The 22,249-nt window shown below is 34.8% G+C and overlaps 1 protein-coding gene across 4 annotated transcripts in view; it reads left to right on the forward strand.

Moving 5' to 3' along the window:
* The first annotated feature begins 578 nt into the window (after positions 1 to 578).
* Positions 579 to 22,249, forward strand: part of MYEF2 (myelin expression factor 2) — a 33,388-nt gene continuing 11,717 nt past the window's right edge. The window contains exons 1-14 of one of the 4 annotated variants that reach the window (XM_027554086.1): positions 579 to 879; positions 6,422 to 6,630; positions 7,865 to 7,917; positions 9,092 to 9,099; positions 9,202 to 9,295; positions 12,592 to 12,783; positions 13,456 to 13,609; positions 14,155 to 14,204; positions 14,319 to 14,382; positions 19,196 to 19,297; positions 20,724 to 20,774; positions 21,080 to 21,148; positions 21,453 to 21,551; positions 21,840 to 21,911. In XM_027554086.1, the coding sequence (XP_027409887.1) occupies positions 719 to 879; positions 6,422 to 6,630; positions 7,865 to 7,917; positions 9,092 to 9,099; positions 9,202 to 9,295; positions 12,592 to 12,783; positions 13,456 to 13,609; positions 14,155 to 14,204; positions 14,319 to 14,382; positions 19,196 to 19,297; positions 20,724 to 20,774; positions 21,080 to 21,148; positions 21,453 to 21,551; positions 21,840 to 21,911 (1,378 nt within the window). In that variant the 5' untranslated portion in view covers positions 579 to 718. The remainder of the gene's footprint in view (positions 880 to 6,421; positions 6,631 to 7,864; positions 7,918 to 9,091; positions 9,100 to 9,201; positions 9,296 to 12,591; positions 12,784 to 13,455; positions 13,610 to 14,154; positions 14,205 to 14,318; positions 14,383 to 19,195; positions 19,298 to 20,723; positions 20,775 to 21,079; positions 21,149 to 21,452; positions 21,552 to 21,839; positions 21,912 to 22,249) is intronic. The other 3 variants (XM_027554083.1, XM_027554084.1, XM_027554085.1) reach the window with 3 other exon arrangements.

Consider the following 22,249-nt stretch of genomic DNA (forward strand, 5'->3'; position numbering starts at 1 on the left):
GATTCTCCTCATTGATTGCTGCCTGGAGAATTAAAAACTTGAGTCTTCTTTTTGCCTTATTCTCTAGAACAACCAGAACTCAAAGGAATTCAAAGCCATTCTTTCTGGTGAATTGCAACCAGTCATCAATGACTATTTATTGAATGTCCACAGGGTGCCTAGGCACTGAAGTAGCAGGTGATTTATTTGCATTATTCAAAGGATTTCTAAGGGGAGTCTGAACATTAGCAGAAGTTTTTAAAGATACTAAGCGGTGTGTGCTTCTCTAATTTAAATTGCCTCTACAGGAAATGATTAGAATAGTCTAGGTTTCAGAGCCCTAGGGACTTCTAACACCCAGAGCCGACTTTTGTTAGTGAAAACCCCTCTGGGTGCCACAGGACTGAAGGGGCTGGGGCTCAGAACACTCCCCTACCACGGGCTTCAGGACAAATCAAGCCCTCCTTGGGTAGGAGCAGGACCGTCTACGGCCATGGTGGCTTACACACGCCACCAACCCATCCTTCTACTCCCCTCCCCGCGCACTCCCACTCCCTCCCCTCTACCAGCTCACACCATCTCCCAGTCTCCCAGCCCTGACTGGTTCTCGCGAGATCCGGGCAACTGAGCGCTCGGGGCCTTTTCAAATCGGGATCCGTTACCGCTTTGCCGGCCGCCGCCATTGTCGCGCTCGGAGCCCCTCAGCGCAGGCGGCGGAGGCGGAGGCCGTGGCGGCGGGATGGCTGACGCCGACAAGCCCGAGGTGCTTAGGGCCGCTGGCGACGACAGCCCGCATCGGCAGCCCTCGGAGCCGCCGGGCGAGCCCCGGCGAGAACCTCACCCGCCCGAGCAGGAGAAGCAGCCTCCGCAGCACAGCAGCAGCTCCAATGGCGTTAAAATGTATTGTCTTTTCCTCAGGGGACCGGGATGAGGTGTGGGGCGGGAGATCGACCTGGGGGCGGGGGGTGTCGAAGCCGGGGCTGAGCCTTGGCGGAGGATAACCGTCCCCGGGCCGTGGGCGGCGGGTTGGTGCAGGTGCAGTCGGCCCTCTCCCGGGCCCTCCCCGCCCGCACCGAACCGGGGGAACCCGGATGCGGGCCTGGGGGCTACCCTCCCCTGCTACTGACCCAAGACCCCCTCTTCCCGGACTTCGGTTGGAGAACCCTTACGCAGAACTCGGCGGTCGCCACGATTTGCAGGAAAATGGTCCCCCCCTTTAAAGGCCAATAGTTAGTGTTCATCACTAGGGAGTAACTAGGGATGACATCATCGGACATTGCCTCTTAACCGCCGAGAACGTTTGTAAAAGGAATATCCGCACCCCGCCCCCCACAATCTTCCCGGCCTCATTCTGAGCTGTATAAGTTCACTGTTGTTTTCTAAACTGTGTATTCATTTCTTAACTGATCTGTATACTAAGAGGAAGTTTAGTACTGTGCTGTGAGACCGAATCCATTGTGTTATCCTTGAATTGCTGAGAGGTACTTTAAAAAGGGAACGGTGCGTGGTGCCTTGCTCCACCCCTTTCCCTACCGCTTCCCCATGTTTGTCAGCCACACAGGCTTTTTAAAAAAAACTCAATGCGGAATGGTAGGATCTTAATTTTGGTAAAATAAGATCATTTTTTAGTTGAAGGAAACCCACTACTTAAAACATTGCAGCTGTCATCAGTGCCGATGAAGAATGTAGTCGGTTCGAGTCATAATAATTTCCAGTTAAAAGGAAATGCTGTGCTTCCCTTTGTTCTTGTTATATAGAAGGAATATGAAGTCAGAAATTTCATCTGCACATGCCCAGCTCTTTAAACCTGAAATTGAAAGTATGTTAATAATTTTGTGAAAACATTAAATTTACTAGAAAGTAGTGAAGATAATGTTCACACTAAAGTAGGAAAGATAAAGGTTCTTACTTTTCTTTTGTATAAGAATGTTTGGAACACTATGTAAGACCTGGACCAGTCTAAGGGTTGATTGCAGATGAAATAAAGTAGGTCTCCCAGCTCTGTTATGTACTCTTGCTCTCAATTGGATTTGAATAGGATGGGCAGTATCTTCTAGAAAAAACAGAGATCTGGGTATAGGAGATTTGACCTATCTCCTAGTGGAGTTTATTCCTAGGTGGAACCTGGTGCACTTAGTAACTGAAGACCAAAAGAGTGAATGAAGCATTTTCTACCCTTCGTACCAAACTGTGGGCTTTCAGGGATTTGGCATCATAAATATAAGTGAAAAACTGTGGAATGAGAAATAAGAAGTACTTTGTTTTATCTAAATATGGGCCTGCCACCTCCTTATCAAAAAGTACAACCTTGAAATATGGAGAGAAGCCCTACTGCACTTGGGTATGATTAGTATAATAGTCTTGGTACAGATAAAGCTGGTATCTGAACTTCCATGAGATCTAAAAGTCTCTAATCCCTTTTAAAGTCCTATGGGGGTGTAGATAGACAGAAGTGAGAAGTGGGAAAAGAATCACTTTCACTTCTTACTGAAGCAGAGGTAAATACAAGGTGAAGAAATGTTACCAGTAAATACAGATGCAGATTCTTTTCATATTGCTTATAATTCATCTTTCTCCCTGCCTCTTTTCCCAGTTGTGTAAGAAACCAGTTTACTATCAGGGGTTTCTTGTACTGTCTGTTCCTTAAGAACATACAACAGACCATCATGGATCACTTGGACTTCCTAGGTGGCTCGGTGGCAAAGAATCTGCTTACCAATGCAGGAGACCTGGGTGTTTAATCCTTGGGTTGGGAAGATCTCCTGGAGGAGGAAATGGCAACTCACTCCAGTATTCTTTTCTGGAAAACCACATGGACAGAGGAGCCTAATGGGCTACATACAGTCCATAGGATCAAAAAGAATCAGACACTGAGTGACTGAGCACACAGGCATGGGTCACTCATACTAAATAACTGGAGACATTTACCTACATCAGCCTCACAACCTTTTTTTTGACTCTGGGCACCAACTGAAGTAGTCAACAACCCAACACATAAACCTTGAGTTGATTCACCATATATTCTTAATGATAAGAACTTGTAGCACTGATAAAAATGGCCACATATTGCCTTAAAATGTATGTTGCTTAGAGGTGAACAGAGTGCTCTTTGTCATCAAGACTGAAATGATTTTTACTGAGGCTAGTCCATAGTGATTGAGCACGGAGGCAGCTATGTCGGCATCAGCTATGTCTTACTCCTCTTTGTACTTAAAAACGCCCGGTAAACATTTAAGAAATGCCAAAGTGAACTTTCATATGATCATGAAACTCATATACAGAGGATTTATTTGGCATGTTCATATCTTTTGACAAGAAATTAAAGATGTTTCCCTCTGTCTAGTCTTTTTCTTTATGCCAAAATGGTATACTAGCTCTCCTTTTCTTAAGTGAATGCGAGGAAAAATAGCAGTGTTGTTATAATGCTTCATTATTCATGTGTGACTAACAACTTGGAGCATATGGAGATTGAGAGTTACATTATGATGCTTGTATAAAATACTAAGCATTGGTGCAAGGTGTAGTGTTTGAAGTAGAATAGTGTTTTTATCATATTAGGAGTAAAGAATGGAACTGGGCTTAATTTTGGATCTCATAGTGTTATGCTTTCAAAATCATATATTAAAACTAGGTCCTCATTTGATGTTGGATACTGATTTTTCAGAAAGTTAAGTTATTTGGGTAGACATAATTCAGTCAAGAATAGATAATGTTTTTGTAACATAGAATCATCACAGCATTTCAAATACATTAGAAGGGAGATTGCTTAGATGAATAGTTTGGGGATTATTACATGGAATTCTGAATATAGTGCCAATATTTTGATTCCCTCAAGAGTTTTCACATGTATCTTTACTGACTTTCCCATAGTGTGTTTATGACATAGAAATGAGTTCAGAAATTGAGTAATTATAGTTCAGTTTCTTTTTTAAAATTTATTTTTATTTTAGAGTGTTTCATTGGTTTCTGTGATGCAACAGCATGAATCCACCAAAAGTATACGCATATCCTCTCCCTCTTGAATGTTCCTCTCACCCTTCCCCTATTATTATAGTTCACTTTCTTAACAATCAGACCATACCTTTAGCAACTACACTGATCTTACCTTCCATAGTAATCTTTATTTGTGCATTGTAGATGAGCAGTTTAGCAGTATCTTTAAGATGCCACTAATTGGGAAAAACTTAGAAGATCCTGGTAATCCCTTGAGCAGTAAAGAGCATATCCTTTACTACTCAAAAGTGAAAGTCACTAGAGTCTGACTCTACTGAAGTGGGTAGCCTTTCCCTTCTCTAGGGGATCTTCCCAACCCAGGGATTGAACCCAGGTCTCTCGCATTGCAGGCAGATTCTTTACCATCTGAGCCACCAGGGAAACCCAAGAATACTGAAGTGGGTTGCCTATCCCTTCTCCAGGGGATCCTCCCGATCCAGGAATCAAACCCGGGTCTCCTGCATTGCAGGCAAATTCTTTACCAAATGTCAGGGAAGCCTTTACTACTCAAGGGATTATATTATTATTACTACTGAAGGAATTAATGATAATGATCCTACATTGTTGCTTTTTAGTGGAGTTGTCAGATTGTTGTAACTTTACAACATCCATGTAAGAATAAAAGAACATACTTCAGAACTTTGTGCAATTTTCATAGTTGGTTTCACCTAAGAAGAAAATGGCAGGGGAAGGGGTATTTGGATAGGGACTGTATAGCTGTCTGCTCACCTGAACAGAGACTTACTTTAAAAATATTGAATTCAGACTATGTCAATAGGTTCTTTGGGGGATGGAAAGAAGGATTTGTTCTTGTATCTGATGTACCCAGGAAACAGAAAAGTCCTCTGTGGCTTTTGACTGCTTGCTGCCATTTATAGGAGTGCCACTCTGTTTAGACAGGTGGGTACTTGGTAGAGTACAGTTGAGGAGATTACTTCCAGGCATGCTATTTCTAATGAGGGAAAGAGGTCTGAAGAGGTGGCAAAGCATATTTGGCCCTCATGTGTCTTCCTTGATTTTAGCAGTTTTTCTGGCAGACAGTGGCATCATCTGTGCTCAGATGAGTATGGTTTCTATTTTGAACTATTCGTTCAAAAATGAACATTTGTCAAGCACGTGTTACCATGCTAGATACTGCTGATATCATTGCAGATGGTTTTTGTTCTCTAGCATTTTACATACTGTACTCATGGCTAGGTTGTTTCCTGCCCAGAAAAACAGCTACCCGAAAAGTTCGATGTATTGTAGAACAAGTGACTACAATTAGAGCTGTGTGAAGTACTGCAGTGTATAAATCACACAGTTGCTTGGCTTACGAGATAATATGGAGCCTGGATTATGAAACCTGATTGGTTGTCAGAATAATCCAGGAAACCTAGGGCATCATTCTCAGAGATTTTTCTTAGTATGTGTTTGTGAAAAATTGCTTTCAAATTGAAGTTTTAATTAAATTTAAATTCAGTAGGGTAATTGGTGGCTTAAAAGAAATCTATTGTTACTTCTGTTAAAGATTGCTTTTGAAAAGTAAATTACATTTTAAAATGTATATCCAAATTTTTATCTTTAGGATTTACTTTGTTTACTTATATGTTACAGATGTTTGGTGAATAGCATCATGTAATTGAAATGTGATTACAGTCTTTTAAGTGTTTTTCCAGTTAGGGCCTCATTAAAAAGTAGATTTATATATTTCTGGTTCATGTTGCATTTAAGTACTGCTTCTCTCCTCCATCCCATCCCACCTATTATAGATATTACTCTTAATAAAAATGGCTCGCTTCTGTGAAATACCCTATCCTAATTTGTAGGTTAAAACAGGAATACTGAACACGAAAATAATAGGATACCTTATCAAGTTGGTCAAAACTGGCAAGAGACAAAAATTATGAGAGTCATATGGGGAGTGTATAGATATAACTGTGTTTTGATTATGTTTTTAAGCAATGGAGGAGAAAAATTCTGGGAGGAAACTGTTAACCTTTAAGATACGAACTTTTTCAGTGTGTCATTTTGTAAATTAAGTTTTTAGAGTTCTGAATGAGGCCCAGACAGTTAATTCTCCATTAACGGTGGCAGTTTTAATCTAAGAATAAATAATCTAAGAATAAAATCACCCATTTCCCTCTCTTGTTAGGTTCTAACAACATTTATTAAGTAGTATCATGGGAAAAACTGGGTTTGTTTGAATGCTACAGCTATTTAATATGGAAACAAGAAGGGTTGTTAAATGAGAACTCTGGTAATATGCTAAAATCATTGCTTTGAAAAGACATTGATTGGATAATTTCAAAGGCAGTAGTTGAGTCTCCAGCTGCTTTCCTTAGGTCTAACTTAGGGGAGAATTTTGTGAAGTGATAAATGTGAAATACTTATTTTAACATAGACTTCCACTATTGGAAGCACCACTGAGGTTTTCTTTTTGTTGTTCTGTTTTGTTTTTAATTCACAGGGAGAATGATGAATCAGTCAAAGAAGAGAAATCTGAATTAAAAGAAAAATCTACAGGGAATAAGAAGGCCAATAGATTCCATCCTTATTCAAAAGATAAGAATTCAGGCACTGGAGAAAAGAAGGGTCCAAATCGTAACAGAGTTTTTATTAGCAACATTCCATATGACATGAAATGGCAAGCTATTAAAGATCTAATGAGAGAAAAAGGTAACTATTTTTGATAAACTCATTGTTGGATGATCTTCATTTAGAATGGGGAGGGAGATAAGGAAACGTTTTTCATTCCTCTTAGCCACACAGACTCAAAAAATTGATTTTTGTTTATTTCTTGACACATAAATTAATCTTTTCCTCTTCTTTCACTTGGTACAATTTCATTACAAGGTAGTATGGATAAATGAAGTTTTTTTTTTTTTTGCCATGTTAGTGGGGAAGGAGCGAGCCAACATATGCATGCCACCAAGAATTTTGTTAAAGTGATTGCTTTGTCTAGTTGAAGTTTTTATAGATTTTTTAAAGGACTATTGCATTAGGTAAGCAATACATTTAGTGTGTTAAAGTATGAATAATAAGGTCTGATTATTTCTTTTTCCAAAAGCTGTTTTGTTATTACTTGGTGGAGTCTGGAATCTGGCTGTGGAATTCATTTTGTTTGCATTGTCATGAATGCCATGATGCTGTCTCTGCAGTTCTATATTAAAATTGCGTTACTGCTGTTGCAGTTTTGTTTTCAGAATAACCTGAAAACCTTCATTTTATATATATGGTTTGTTTTGGGGAAAAATCATTTTAATACTTGATCTTGTAAAAGTTAGTTTTGTTATCTCTTGAAAAATTGAGTTTCAATAGTCATGCAAACTATGTACTTGGTTTTGAGGCTGATCTAATAAATAAAAAAATTTTTTTTGCATTGGTGTATCTGTTGTAAGGTGACAACTATTTGATTGGTTTTATTCACTGACTTTATTTAGAAAGTGTGTGGCTTGCTGTGAAGCATGACTTGTAAATTTAGTTTACTGACGGCAAACATGATTTGAAGACATTCAGGTAGAAAGTCACCTTAAAACAGCTGTTGTGTGTAGGCGACCAAAGTTATTTGAAAAGTGCTAATGTTGATGTTTTTAATATGATAGGCTAAGGGACCTTTTGTATGTATATGTGCATTTGTTCACCAACTATATCATGCTGGCCAAAATAATGATCTGTAGCATGAATTAGGTTAATATGGTTGTTAGCTTTTTTAGAGAATGTGGATGATGTACATTTCTGAAAATTAGTTAAATTTACATAGCCATTGACAGGAGGTATGTTGGTCTGGTTTTGATTGTTGGTGAATAATAGGTGCTTTTCTGTAGAGTTGTGCACAGGTGTGCAGTAAAGCAAGATACTGGTGTTTAAATGTATTGTTTCTTGGTATCTTCCTTTTGTATGTCTTATGTAGTTGGTGAGGTTACATACGTGGAGCTCTTTAAGGATGCGGAAGGAAAATCAAGGGTAAGTGCTGTGGGCAATAATCTGCTTGAGGTTTAAAAGTTCCTCAGCAGTTTAATTTTTGTATAATACTTGTACCAGTTTTTGGAAACTTAAGTTTCATTTTGTTTTACTCTATTATGAAAGATTTGAGGCTTTATACTAGCAAGTCTGACACACAAACCAAACTAGCTGCCTTGAAGAGGTGGGTTTTGAAAATGCTCATAAAGGGCATTCACTTTTCTAATGCTCTAAGGTAATGCTTCTTAGCCAATAGATTTTAATATAGGATTTTTTTTTGTTGTGTTCTGATGTCTTCAAGGATATTTTAAAAGTCACTGAATTGATAATATTTCCTCAGAGTTCCATGAGAGGCCTATAGCTTAAAGGTGTTATTTCAGAATGTATGTTTGAAACTTGCACTAAAGAGCTTACTTTGGTAGCTTATAGGACTACAGAAAAGGCAGTGCTCTGACCAATTGGATGAATATAAAAACATTGATGATTAAATTGACAGAGAAGGAATTGGTTGATAGATTTTTATTTTTAGCAACAAAAGCAACGTATTGAATATAATGGAAAGCTTTTTAACAATGTTTAATTATATTAGCAAAAACCAGTTGGGTGCATGAGAAATAAAACTTCTGTAATCAGATTCAAAGGGCACTTTGAATAATAATAATGACAAGGAACTATTTAAAAAAATGATTCTACTACTTTGTTTCTTTAGATAAATTTTTTAAAACATAGTTACAACTGGATGTTATTAAATTGTGTGTAGCCAGTTTTCTTTGAGAACTTTGTAAAAGTAAAATTGGAAAATTTACATTAAAATTATTTGTATACCATACATCTTTGAAAAACACACATAACAATGTAAGGATAGGTATTTGAGAGCCTTCAGTTATTTCCTTGATTGAATTTGTGCAATGACATTGCTTTAGTTTTAAAGAACAGACATCTAAAAGTAAAAATGTGCTTCTTAGATGCTAGATTCTACAATCCTAAATGGATAGATCTAAAAATTTATAGGAAATTTGCGGTCATTTGCCTGTTATATTCTGGAGGTGTAAAAAACAGAGTGATTGTATTATCAATTGCTTTAATGATTTAAATGTTAGAATCTATCATTAACTTCATCTACTGATCCAAAACTTTTTTTTCTTTTGCATATATTGACAAATCTACCTGGATGTAGGGTTGTGGGTAAGAATTTTTTTTTTTTAGTATCTTAAGTGAAATTTAAATTTATGATTGGAAAAAAATCTTAGTACATAAACATTTCCTATAAATTTTTTTCCCATTAAGTGTGGTTGAATTCAAAGATGAAGAATTTGTCAAGAAAGCACTAGAGACAATGAACAAATATGATCTTAGTGGAAGACCGTTGAATATTAAGGAGGTAAGATTTATTGTATTTAAAATAATTTAAACACTTGAATAAAAGGACATGGCTTCTTTGGATTTTCATCTGGTAATGTTATTTATCTGATTACAACTTTTTTTAAAGCATAGATGCTTTATTAAAGTGTTATATAATTGATAACAGTTTTGCTTGTATGTGGTTTCATATTTGCTTTTAAGCAATATCCTATGTATTTGATTTGTCACAAATTATTATAAGCAGAGGTGTATGATTCGTAAAAATTACAGGGTTCAGAAATTTAAAGAGGACAATGCTGACTTTGGTATAAACGCTTTCAGTTTTCAGATTGTGTTGTCAGATTTGAAAAATATTGTAGATATTCTTGTAGTTGATAAAGTTTACTTAGTGATTCAAATACCTTATAGATTTAAATAAAATTGATACTCACTTTTAATAAGTTTAACCTGAAACTATCTCTGATTAAAATTTAAGAAAAGTTATAAATCTATTAGTGAACTATATAACCAGAACTTATATAAATGCATGTTTAGATGCCTCCCCTAAAATGAAGATATTCACTTTGTGTGAAGCAGTGTAAATCTGTTGACAGAAGAATGATCAGAAGATAAAATGAAAAACTGTTTACAGTTAGCTGTTAAATTCACCTTGGAAATGGCTAGCTTGAAGAGAAGTCATTTTCATATCTCTCTTTAGTTCATATTGTTAATCTTACCTGGATAGTTTGATCACACACCACTTAGGCGTATATCCTTTTTAAAGTCTGTAATAAGAAACAACAGAAGATATGACTTTAGGATGCTGAAGAGTTTCCACCAACATGGATACAAATCATTGTGGAACAGTACTGTCAGTCACAATTTAATGTATTATGGTATTGGTTTGAGTCCCAGCTCTATCATTTTCTAGCTGTGTGACGAGTTAACTGTAATAATAATTTTGACTGTTGTTATTGCTGCACAAGGTGGGAGTGTAACTTGGTCCTTGGTCTTGTGTTCCTGGAAATGAGATGAATAATAGTTTAAAATTAAAGGCCATGCTGCCAGCAAATAAAAGTATCCCCTATCTCTTTATTGGAGTCACCTTCTGAGTTTCTTTAATTCTGTTTGAGCGTAGGGGTTTTTCGTTTTTGTTGTTGTTAGTATTTTGACTGAGAAGTAGAAAATTGGTAGAGGAAGTTTAGACTCTAGTAAGCTGTGCCATTTATTTGGTATTAAATAATTTTCATGCATAAGCCAGGACCAATTTGTCAGAAATGTGTTGATACCCTAATAATTTCCCATAAGGAAGTAACATTTGTAGAACAACCACCATGTAGGAAATTATAATTCTGAGAATTATGACTTGCTTTTTTTATGATGTTTCCTATTCCTCTTCAAAAGACAAGTATTACAGGGAATTCTCAGGTGGTCCAGTGGGTTAGGACTCTGTGTTCTCACTGCCAAGGGCTGGGGTTCAGTGCCTGGTCCAGGAACTAAGATCTCACAAACCTCACAGTGGGGCCAAAAAAACACACAAGTATTATAGGTTCTGTGTTTGTTTTGTTATTTTTTTAACTGGGAACAAAGCCCATTCTGTTTGTGTTCTTTTAAGTTTTAGCACATTGTAGATCTTGGTAATATTTCAGAGACCCTATAACAGATTTATGTGATCCAAGGTGATATAGAATACTTCTTATTTTTAACTTCCTAAAGAGAAGAATGATTGAGTTGGCCGAGCTAAATGATAAGGTGTTCTTTATTCAATTAACTTTTCTGGATTATTATCTCTAAAGGTTCCTTTCTTGAAATTATCTGATTTTCACATGGGTGGCTAGGATCATTGCTGAGAAATACTAGTTTGAGTCTAGGGAAAAGTATATTTCCAATGTTCATTAACAGATATTAGAATTACATTTTTAAATTTACTTAAATATGCTTAGTAGCAGTTATAAAATTATAGGCTCTCTCATAGCAATAGTAGACAGTGACAGACAGACTGACACCTAATGGGAACGGAGGACTAAAAACCATGCTGTAGTAGGTGGTTTTACATAAGTTGTGTTTTATATATGTTTTATGGTATATATGTGTGTGATTTTGTGTGTATATGGGTTTATATGTATATCATACATAAAAATATAGCAATATGCTTTATTAATATTAAGATGTTAAGGAGAAACCGACTATCTTAATGGCTCATGAAGCATCTCCCCTGCTATGTCCTCCTCCTTCCACCATGGGTAACCACTATTCTCAGTTTTGTATTTGTGCAAGTTTTTGAAACCTTAGGCCTGAAACATTTATTTATTAACTTAAAAAGTTATGTAGCATTCTTCAGAACATTTCTTTGCTTTTTTATTTCTTCATCATGATGGAATACATTGAATGCCAGAATACCTTTATTCTTACATTCACTTCACCTTCTCTTCTCTTAGCCTTCCTAGAAAGGCTAGGAAGGCTTTCTAGGCTTCCTTATTAAAGTCACCCAGCTTTCTTTTCATTAGAATTCCCTGACCAGGACCAGCAGAGTAGAATGTAGATGGTTACATGTATCGTAATCATTTGGTATTGCAGATAGTAGTAGTCTGGGTGTTTATGTGGTTTTTGTATTTTGTACTCTACTGAGATAAGTGAGGAGTATGTTTAAGCTTGCCTTTTTTTAGTTTTGTTTAAAGGCAGAATGTTTCTCTTAAAAGTTAATGAACTAAAGAAAACAAAACCAAACAATGTTTAGTACCATTCTTTACTTGGTACTTAGCCTTTCTTTATCTTCTTCTCTCCATCTCAAATTATAATCATTTTTGAGGTTGGAACGTGTATATAATTCTCTTTTGTTCAGGAATAAAATTTGCAGATTGTAACAGTTCCCCTCTACCCAAGTATTTCTGGGTTTTGCAATAGTTTGTTCTGCTATTGAAAGCTTTGAGGTAATATGAATTTGACATTGCTTTGGGTGTATAGTGGTGAGAATTCATCCCTGCATTTTGAAAAGGAAAGAGTCACAGTAAGTATTTGCCTCTTTGAGTTATTTGTATGTGTATGTGCCATATATTTGTATACCTGTGTGAGGACAAAATTAAACTAATTTCAAGTTCTTAAGTGACTTTAGTGATTGGAAAGAGGTATTTAATTGACATCCCTGGAGACTGAAATCTTTTGTCTGTCCACAGGTTTTTATGAGACTGGATTCTCTGGATGAGAAAAAGCTCACTCTTCAAGAGGGCCAGTAATTTGAGCAGTTTGGATAGCTGCTGTAGAATTTGAAGTTGTTATTTTAGTGATACAGATTTACTGATGTATATAGTGGCATTTAACATTCACTGTGTGTTATAGGATCCTGATGGAGAAAATGCTCGTAGGGCATTGCAACGAACGGGAGGATCATTTCCAGGAGGACATGTACCCGATATGGGATCGGGATTGATGAATTTACCACCTTCCATTCTCAATAATCCAAACATTCCTCCTGAGGTTATCAGTAATTTGCAGGCTGGTAGACTTGGTTCCACAATTTTTGTTGCTAATGTAAGTTTAAGCTTTATTCTAAAATTTTGCCATTCAGATATTTAGTTTTAATCATGAGATTGTTAGATGAATGGGTTACAGGTTTATAAAACATTTTGCTTGTTTTTAACTAAAGTAAGCCAAACAGTAATTATCATAAACTCAAACCCAATTTGAGTCCATAAATACAAGGTTAGAGTATAAACACAAGTATTTAGGATTTTTAAAAATAGAACTGTGGAATTTATAAACAAACAGTTCTTGATATTATGTACTATTATTGAATGTAATTTTAGTCATATTGGTAAGTGGATTTCTTTCTTTAGATTTGATATTTGTGAATGTGCATGTTGTCGTTGGTTTGTCTTAAGCTTTTGAAAGTCAGTGATATCAATCATACTTTCTAAAATCTGAATTTCTGTCAGTAAAAATAGATGTGAAAGTTTCAAATGTACAAAACAGGACTGAGCAGCACTGAGAGGCTGTTTTTGAGAATTGAAAAAAATAAGGGTAAGGAACAACATAGATGTAGCTTACTGATCTTTAACAACTTAAGATGTTTCTATTTGATACTGTTGATACACTGTTTTACAAGAATTAGAATTCTTTATATTTTTGAGAATTTGGAAATGATTTGTATTAAGTGGGGAGAGGGGTTAATAGGTATGTAACTTTATATGATTTTATATTAAGCTTGACTTCAAAGTTGGTTGGAAGAAGCTAAAGGAAGTGTTCAGCATAGCTGGAACTGTAAAGCGGGCAGATATTAAAGAAGACAAAGATGGCAAGAGCAGAGGAATGGGCACAGTCACTTTTGAACAAGCAATTGAAGCAGTTCAAGCAATTTGTATCCTGATTTATACTTGAGCATTGTTTAATAAGGTTGAAGTTTGATACCATTTTGTGGGGATCATGGAATTTAAGGTTGCCTTACTTAGAAATGTGTATTAGAATTTTGTCTCCAGTGCATAAAACCTTTATTATGTCCAAGTACTAAAGTCACTCTTAAAACTTGAATTAGCCATATTATACAGCCCTAGTATTAACTTTTTCCTACTTTCTCTTCCTACTACAACTAATTGTATACATGTTGTCGACAGTAATGTATCTCATTGAACATTAACATAGTCACTTTAAATGATGCCTAGTTAGTTTTCTTTTCTCAGTGGTTGGATTAAAATATATTTTATTTATAAAATAAAACTATAAAGCAAAGAATTGAAGCTTTTTTTGAGTATGTGGAAGAGACTAATACAAATAAGTAAAATATTAAAAGATGTTGATTAAAATATTAGGGGTAGTTTGATGCTAAATGTGATTATTAAAGATGTGTTTGTGTTCAACTATAATTTAATAGTTGTCCTGACTGGCTTTCCTTGACTGAACCAACAGCTATGTTCAATGGGCAGTTTTTGTTTGATAGACCTATGCATGTGAAAATGGTGAGTTCCTGTGTATCACTTCAACTTTCCAACCTCAAATTTTACCTGCTTTCTTCTGTGTTACAGATCTTTTAAATTGTATATTAACCATATAATAAACTTTTTTGCAACTAGGATGACAAGTCTGTCCCTCATGAAGACTACCGTTCACACGACAGTAAAGCGCCACAGTTGCCGCGTAAGTGACGCTGCTCCTAGAGCAGTGCAGGCTGTCCTGTGCGAACAGGCCTGTTTCTGCGCTCGCATCCCTGCTGGCCCTCCTCCGTTTGATGTTTTGAGTTATGGAACTAGTTTGTCCTGATTGATTAGGAAGACTGAGGACATAAATATTTGCCACTTTCTTTTCCTTTTTGTAGTTTTTCCTGATTATAAAAGCAGTATATACTAAAAAGTTTGTTAAGGTCTTATGTGGGTGGGGAGAAAGTCTTTGTAATTTTATTATCCATAAATAACCTCCATTATAACATTTTTGTGAATTTCCTTCCAGTGTTTCCTTATATGTGTATTTTTTTTTTTACATATTTGAGAACTACCACATAAATAATTTTCTATTTTTTTTTGTTTAGCATTAGAATGTAAGCACTATTCCTTGTTATAAATTCTTTCTAAAATTTTTTTATTGGCTATTAACGTATCATATGGATGCTCCATAACTATTTCAGTGTTACCTATATTTTGGGTATGTTAACTTTTTTTCCTTTAATCACCAACAGAGTTTTCCCTTTTCTTTTCTTTTTGTATACAAGTTTTTGGTATGTTTTTGGTTATTTCCTCAGGATAGATACCTTGAAGTAGATTTATAGGTTTTCAAGTGATCAGTGTTATCAAATTATTTTCCAAAGGATTATAAAACAGCAATATACTTAACATCTGTGTCTCAATGCTCCATCTTCAAAGTGAGGATGCTTATGGTACCTACTTTGTGGATTGGCATGAGTATTACGTGAGTTACTATATAATACATGTCAAGTGCGTAGAACAGCTCTGGTATAATGTAAGCACTCAGTAAATACTCTTATTCTTTTTGTTACATTTTTCTGGTTATTATTAAAGTTTTTTTATCATAAACTGTTAATTTGGACAAATATAAAATCACTCATGTAGCTATCACAGACCATATTTGTTTTAGGTGATTTTTCTTTAAAATAACATTTTATAGATAAAGATTCTCCTCTTACCACCTCCCACTAGATAACTTTACCTAGAGGAAGCAACTTATGGATACAGTGTTTATCATTTTATCTACATTTTAATAATTTGATTACACATTTATATATCCATAAATGTTATATGAAATTGTTTTGCTGGATTCAAAATTGGGTGTGAGTGAAATTATATTGTTCATATTCTGCAACTTGCTGTTTTTGGTTTAACATTGTTTTTGAGATTTCATGTATATTGAAAAATTGTAGCTCTAATCCTTTCACTTTAGTGGCTAATGCCACATTTTGTAAATATATGTGTGTGTGTATTTTAGGTTATTCTAATTTTTCTGTTATAAGAAACAATACTACTTTCAGGAGAATTTGTTCTCTTTCCCTGAAAATGCTCTGTTCTCTCAACATTGGTAAAAGTGTCCGTGGTGTGTAGTGCTTAGGGGAAGATTTTTACCTATTAACTTTATTTACTACTATTTATATACTATTATTTACTATATTTACTGTTGCTTCTTGAGTCCATTGTGGTAATTTCTATTTTTCTGAGAATTTTACCATTTTTTTTCATTTTCAGATTTGTTGGCATAAAATAGTCTCTTTTAATTTGTGCCGCAGCTATAGTTCTGTCATTTTTAAATTCCAAAGGTTTGCAATTCCTCTGTTTTTCTTAGTCAGTTTTGCTTGGAGATTTGTCGATTTTATTAGTGCTTTTGAAGAAGTAAATTCCATTTTTTATATCTTAGTTTATGCTCTTAGTTTTATTTCCTTTTCTATTTCTTTGGATTTAGTCTCTTAGTTTTGTCCTAACTCCTTAAGTTGAACGTATACTTCACTAATTTGTAGCCTCTTTTGTAATACAAGTAGTTATGACTATCAATTTGGCCACTATATACAAGTTGTGCTAGAGTGTCTTTATTGTGATTTAATTTTTATTAAATTACCATTATGATTTCTTCCTAAGTCATGTATTTTTGAATTTCCAAATGTATAGGTTTTTTCTTATTAATTTCTAACTTAGTGTGGCTGTAGATGTCTGTATGATTGTGATTCTTTGGAATTAACTAATTTGGGCTTTTTATTGTGGCCTAATACATTTTAGTAAATATTTCAGGTGTTCAGTATACTGTTCTGCGTGTGTTGTGTGTGTGTGCATGTGCAGTCGCTCTGTTGTGTCTGACTCTTTGTGACCCCCATGAACTGTAGCCCTCCAGGCTCCTCTATCCATGGAACTTTCCAGTCAAGAATACTGCTGTGTTTGCCATTTCCTATTCCAGAGGATCTTCCCGACCCAGGGATGGAAACTGCATCTCTTGGGTCTCCTGCATTGGCAAGCGAATTCTTTACCACTAGTGCCACCTGGAAAGCCCTGTGTCCATTAAGTCAAGTTTGTTAATCATTTAAATTACACCTTTGCTGGTAATTTTGTCTGCTTGTGCTATCAATTACTGAGATATATTTATGGTAAAATCCTATGCTATTAAGATGAATTTATCTGCTTTTTCTTATTTTTACTTAATGTCAAAACTAATTTAGTAGATGCATACAAGTATAGAACTGATACATTTTCCTAGTGAGTCAAGATTTTATCATTGTAGAGTGATTTCATATTTAGTAACTGCCTCTACATCTTTTGTCTAATAGTAATGTAGATACAACAGCTTTGTTTTGTTTATTCACTTTATAGATTTATTTGGTTTAATTCCCATTATCTTAGTTTGTGTTTTATTAGTATTTTTTCTGCTTTGTACAAATATTTACTTTATATTTCTTTTTCTCCTATCTTTCCCTTTCAGTGGTTATCCTGAATATTTTAATATGCTGATATAAAGTCTGAAGTTAATAGGATTATTCTCAAAAGCCAAATGACCTTTGAGTGCTCTAATTTTAATCATTTTCCTACTGAATTACATGCTATTATTGCTTAATGTTTTAGTTATATATTTACTTTTTATCCAGTCCCACAAAATAGGCATTATTTGTACTTACTTATTATTTGCTTTCACAGATCATGGCACTATTATTTTGCCCCCTGAAACATATATTTTAAAAGCTCTTTCAATGAGTATCTGTTGTTAGTAAATTCTCTCAATTTTGATTCATCTATAAATGTCTTAGAAGATGAAGTTATATAGTTTAAGGTAGTTATTTTCTCTCAGCACTTTAAAAATATTCCAGTCTTCTGACTTCCATTATTGCTATTGAGTCAGCTATCAGCTGAATTGTCCTTTCTTTGTAGGTAAGCTGTGTTCTTCATGTAGCCGATTTTAAGATCTTTGTCTTTGACATATAGTTTTACTACATTGTGGGTGTGGATTATCCTTCATTGGGCTTTCACAATTGAGAATTCAGTTTTTTAAAATAAATTCTGGAAAATTCTCAGCTTAACATGTCTTTGAATATTGCCTGTTCTCCCTTTGTAGGGCAGTCCTTTTCTGCCCTTCCTTATCGCTCAGGGTGTCATCTTTTAAGATCCTGGCTGTGAAGTAAGGGCTTTCAATTTTCTTTTCCACCATTAGAACTCTTCAATTTATTTAGATTAAAAATAATCCTTTATTATATTCATATTTATTTTATATCTATTCTTTTCAAGATTTATGGTTTTATGTACTCTTCTACTGAGATGTAGTATGAATTCATAGACTTTGACAGAATCAGTTTGATGTTTTAAGTTAATTATTTTTAATGTGTTTATTCTTTCCTTTCTCCCTCCACTTCCACTTCCTTTGCTGAAATTATTGTAACTTGGCAAGTGGAGGCTTCTTCATTTCTTATGCCTCTGATATTCTTACTTTCTGCTAAGAATGGAATTTCCCAGATCCATGATTTTTCTTTTCCTGAGATATGAAATTGGCCTACTTTCAAAGAGTCCTGGTTCCTTTCAGTGAAGAATGGTATCAGAGATGAAATAAGAGTGTTATGTGTAGACATGAGCATTGTTGATGGTTAAGTGTGCTATTGCTTTGAACCATTTTTAGGGACTGAACTGAAAAAAGGTATTTCTTTTACCAGGTCACACTGATCTTTCCAACTTAACACAACATGCTTCTGTACTGTTAAAAAAAAAAAAAAAAGTATATAATATATGGTTTTCTCAACCCTTAGCACTTACTAATTGCTCCATTGACTAGCAGGAACTTTAAAACCAAACTCAGAGTTAGTAGAGTAAAACAGTTCCCACTGTCTTTAAGGTCATCAGATTATCTTTTTAGAGTCTATTTTCAGTGAACTTAAGTAGTTTAAGAGAAGTAAAAAGAATACTGGATTTAGAGACAGAAAACTTGAATTCTAGTGTTAGCTTAATCACATAGCATTTTGCAGGTAACTTAAGGTCTCAAAAATTACCTCATCTATGCATAACAGATATGAAAACACTTAAGATACCATATAATTATGTCAATGATAAAACTAGGTAATATAGCATTCGCTTTATTCAATATTATGTTTACTTGGTTGTTGACTTTTTAGTTTCTTCTGAACCATCTAAAAGTAATTCCTAGATTTTAAGAGGGTCTACAGATTCAGTACCTACATATTTTAGATATGTAGGTCATTTATAAAGTGATTCAGAATGCTCTTAGTATTTCATTACTCTTTTTCATTATGCATTTGACTGTGATATAAGATGAACCTGCTTCATAAAACACTTTTCTTTAATAAATGATATTATAGTAAGGCCTCAGTGTGCTACATTTCAATGAAAACAAGAACTGGTGCTCTTATTTACAAATTTTCAAACTTTTAGAAATACTACTACAAACATATAGCTGTGAAATTTTCAGTGGCAGTTAGTTGATCAAATATAAATTGATAATAACATCCTTATTTGTGTTTTAGGTGGTCTTGGAGGCATTGGAATGGGACTTGGTCCAGGTGGACAACCTATTAGTGCCAGCCAGTTGAACATAGGTGGTGTAATGGGAAATTTAGGTCCAAGTGGTAAGTATTCTAACCTTATTATTTTGTTTTAAATGATACATTTGCTAGATTGTAAAGCTTATACTTACTAGTTTGTAATAATCTTGAAAGAACTCTAGTTTATAATTGAATATTTAAGATGTTACTTTAGTCTGAAAAAGGAATGAAACCTTGAGAGCAGAGAATATGAAAGAGATTGGGCAAAGGTCAGGAGGCTTCCTCTGAGGCCAGCCATGTTACAGTTAGCCTTTTAGCACTGTGGATTTTGAACTGTCAAAGGAGAATATTCATTGTCTGTGCCTTGTATATTATGGATATACTTTCTTTGTGGAATGGGTGAAATACTACCATATTGTAAGCAATTTAAATTTGAATAGTTGGGAAGGTAGCTTTTCAGATAGCTGTTTGGTTCTTCACCTAGAGTAATCTACAGTTTATCTTTGAAAATTAAGTTTTAAGCTTTTTGGTTTCAGAACCCTTTTATACTTTTAAAATTTGAGGACTCCTAAGTGCTTTTGTGTATGTGGTTATATTTGTCGGTATTTACTTATTAGAGATTAAAAATTAGAACTTAAAATTTGCATATTAAAATAATAATAAACTTATTATGTGTTAACATAAATGTAGTTTTTAAGGAAACAAAAATTAGAAGAGTGATATTTCACCTTTTTTTGCATCTCTTTAATGTTTGGCTTAATGCAAGATAATCATGTTCTTATATTTGCTTCTGAATCAGTTCATTACAATACCATCTATTGTGTAGTTTCTGGAAAATTCCACATATACTTAGGGGAAAGTGAGAGTAAAACAGTCAATATCTTAGTATTATTTGAATAGTAAAATAGTCTTGATCTATTGAACCCTCAAAGATCCCCATACCATATTTTGAGAATTGCTATTTTAATTAATGAACTGATAAATGCTCTCTGGTTCCTGTTTTTGTTGAGGTGCATAGCTACAGTTTAAATTGTGAGGATAGTTAAAATAATCATTTTCATCTAAACGGGTGGAAATTTTCTCCCTTACTCTTAGGCCTTCTGCCCTCTTAAACACATACTATTTTTATTCTTTAATTTTTTACTGCTCCCTTAGCTGCCATGTTTAAAGGAGACCTGATTTCTCAATCTGGTGTAGTGATATTTGTGTGTGTGAGCTGAAAAAATAATGAACTCTTGCCCAATCCTAGATATCCTCTAACCGAATGTGAGCATGACCAGTGAATTTTGTTTTCTTGACTAATGAATATTCACAGAGGCCTTTTTAAAGACTCTTGATTAGACAACTGCTATGGCATAGCACTTTAAACCATCCTGCCCGTGCCCTGCTGCTTCTCTAGTGTTCCACTGTGACTAGACCAGTGTTATATCTATTGTGCTCTTGCATTATATCATTCTTTAGTCATTAAAATAAAGTTTATTGAAAGTAAATATTGTGTATTTCATTTGAGGTATGGGAATGGATGGTCCAGGTTTTGGAGGAATGAATAGAATTGGAGGAGGTATGTATAAGTATTTGTTTCTTTTTTTTTTTGTATGTACCCATCACCATGTTGAGTGAATTAGAAATATGTTGAGAATTCTAAGGAAAACAAAGCATGATTTACTATTGGCTCACATCCTAAAGGCTGTGAGCAGAAATTGAGCCTGGTACATACTTAAGGGCTATGGAAGGTGATGTGTTAAGAAGCAGTTGCACAAGGGTAGGGTAGGTGAAGGGTTTACTGATGAGACTTAACATTTACAAAATGCACCGTTCAGCTATACAACTGACAGTCACATCTCAAACTTAATCTTTATTTCATAGGAATTGGGTTTGGTGGTCTGGAAGCAATGAATAGCATGGGAGGATTTGGAGGAGTTGGTCGAATGGGAGGTAGGTAAATGTATATAGTGGGATATGTGTGGTACATTTCATTTTCCTTCTTATTAAAAATGTCCCCCCTTTACTTAGGGATGGATACCATAGAATTTTCAGAGGATGTATGGGCACTAGGGGATGAGGACAGATATAGCAGGACTGGGATATATGTGGCATAGAAAGTAGGTTGGGTGAATCACAGACTTTCTATATTGTGACTTTTGCTGTCTTTACAGTATAGTTTCAATAATTTCCTAAATAGATTACTGTTTATTGATAATACTTGAAAAAGGGTTAATTTGTTGCATAATCTTTTCAGAGCTATACCGTGGTGCGATGACTAGTAGCATGGAGAGAGATTTTGGACGTGGTGATATTGGAATAAATCGAGGCTTTGGAGATTCCTTTGGTAGACTTGGTAGGGCTGGCTGTTTACTTTTCCTTTTCTTTGCAGGTTATATTTTTAGAATTTGGCTCTCTTTTTTATGAAAAAGTAGACATTTAAAATGTTTCATGCAGTTTATTACTTGAAGAAAAATACTTTAGAGATTTTAACGTACTAGCTCTCTTTTTCAGTTACGTATCTGAACCCTATTTTTAGAAGACTTTGTATTTTTCAGTTTTTATACATCTTCTGAGAGCATAGTACTTTGGGAATTTTAAAGTATGATTATTAATTAGTTATTATCTTTCCATCCTTGTTTAGGCAGTGCAATGATTGGAGGGTTTGCAGGAAGAATAGGAGCTTCTAACATGGGTCCAATAGGATCTGGAATAAGTAGGTTTAAATTTTACTAGAATTTTATAGTAATATTTGAGTACTTGCAAAAAGCTTTGCAAGAGTAGTTATTGTAGTATAGTAATACTTTGTTCTTAAATGTTACTATGACTTGTAATTTAGAGAAACTTTGATAGTTATTGAGCTTTACTGTTTGAAATTTCTAAACTAACTTTGAGTTTTACTTCTTTGACATTTCTAAACACCAGCATATGTGTTTAATGTCACCCAATTCAAGAACATTTATTCCAACTAATGAATCTGGGGATTTTTCTAGTCATGTGTCAGGAACAACATTAGCTTTAGCATCAATTTTGTTTCCTTGCTTATATTAGAGA

The sequence above is a fragment of the Bos indicus x Bos taurus genome, chromosome 10 (genome assembly GCF_003369695.1).
Source record: "Bos indicus x Bos taurus breed Angus x Brahman F1 hybrid chromosome 10, Bos_hybrid_MaternalHap_v2.0, whole genome shotgun sequence".
Lineage (NCBI taxonomy): Eukaryota > Metazoa > Chordata > Mammalia > Artiodactyla > Bovidae > Bos > Bos indicus x Bos taurus.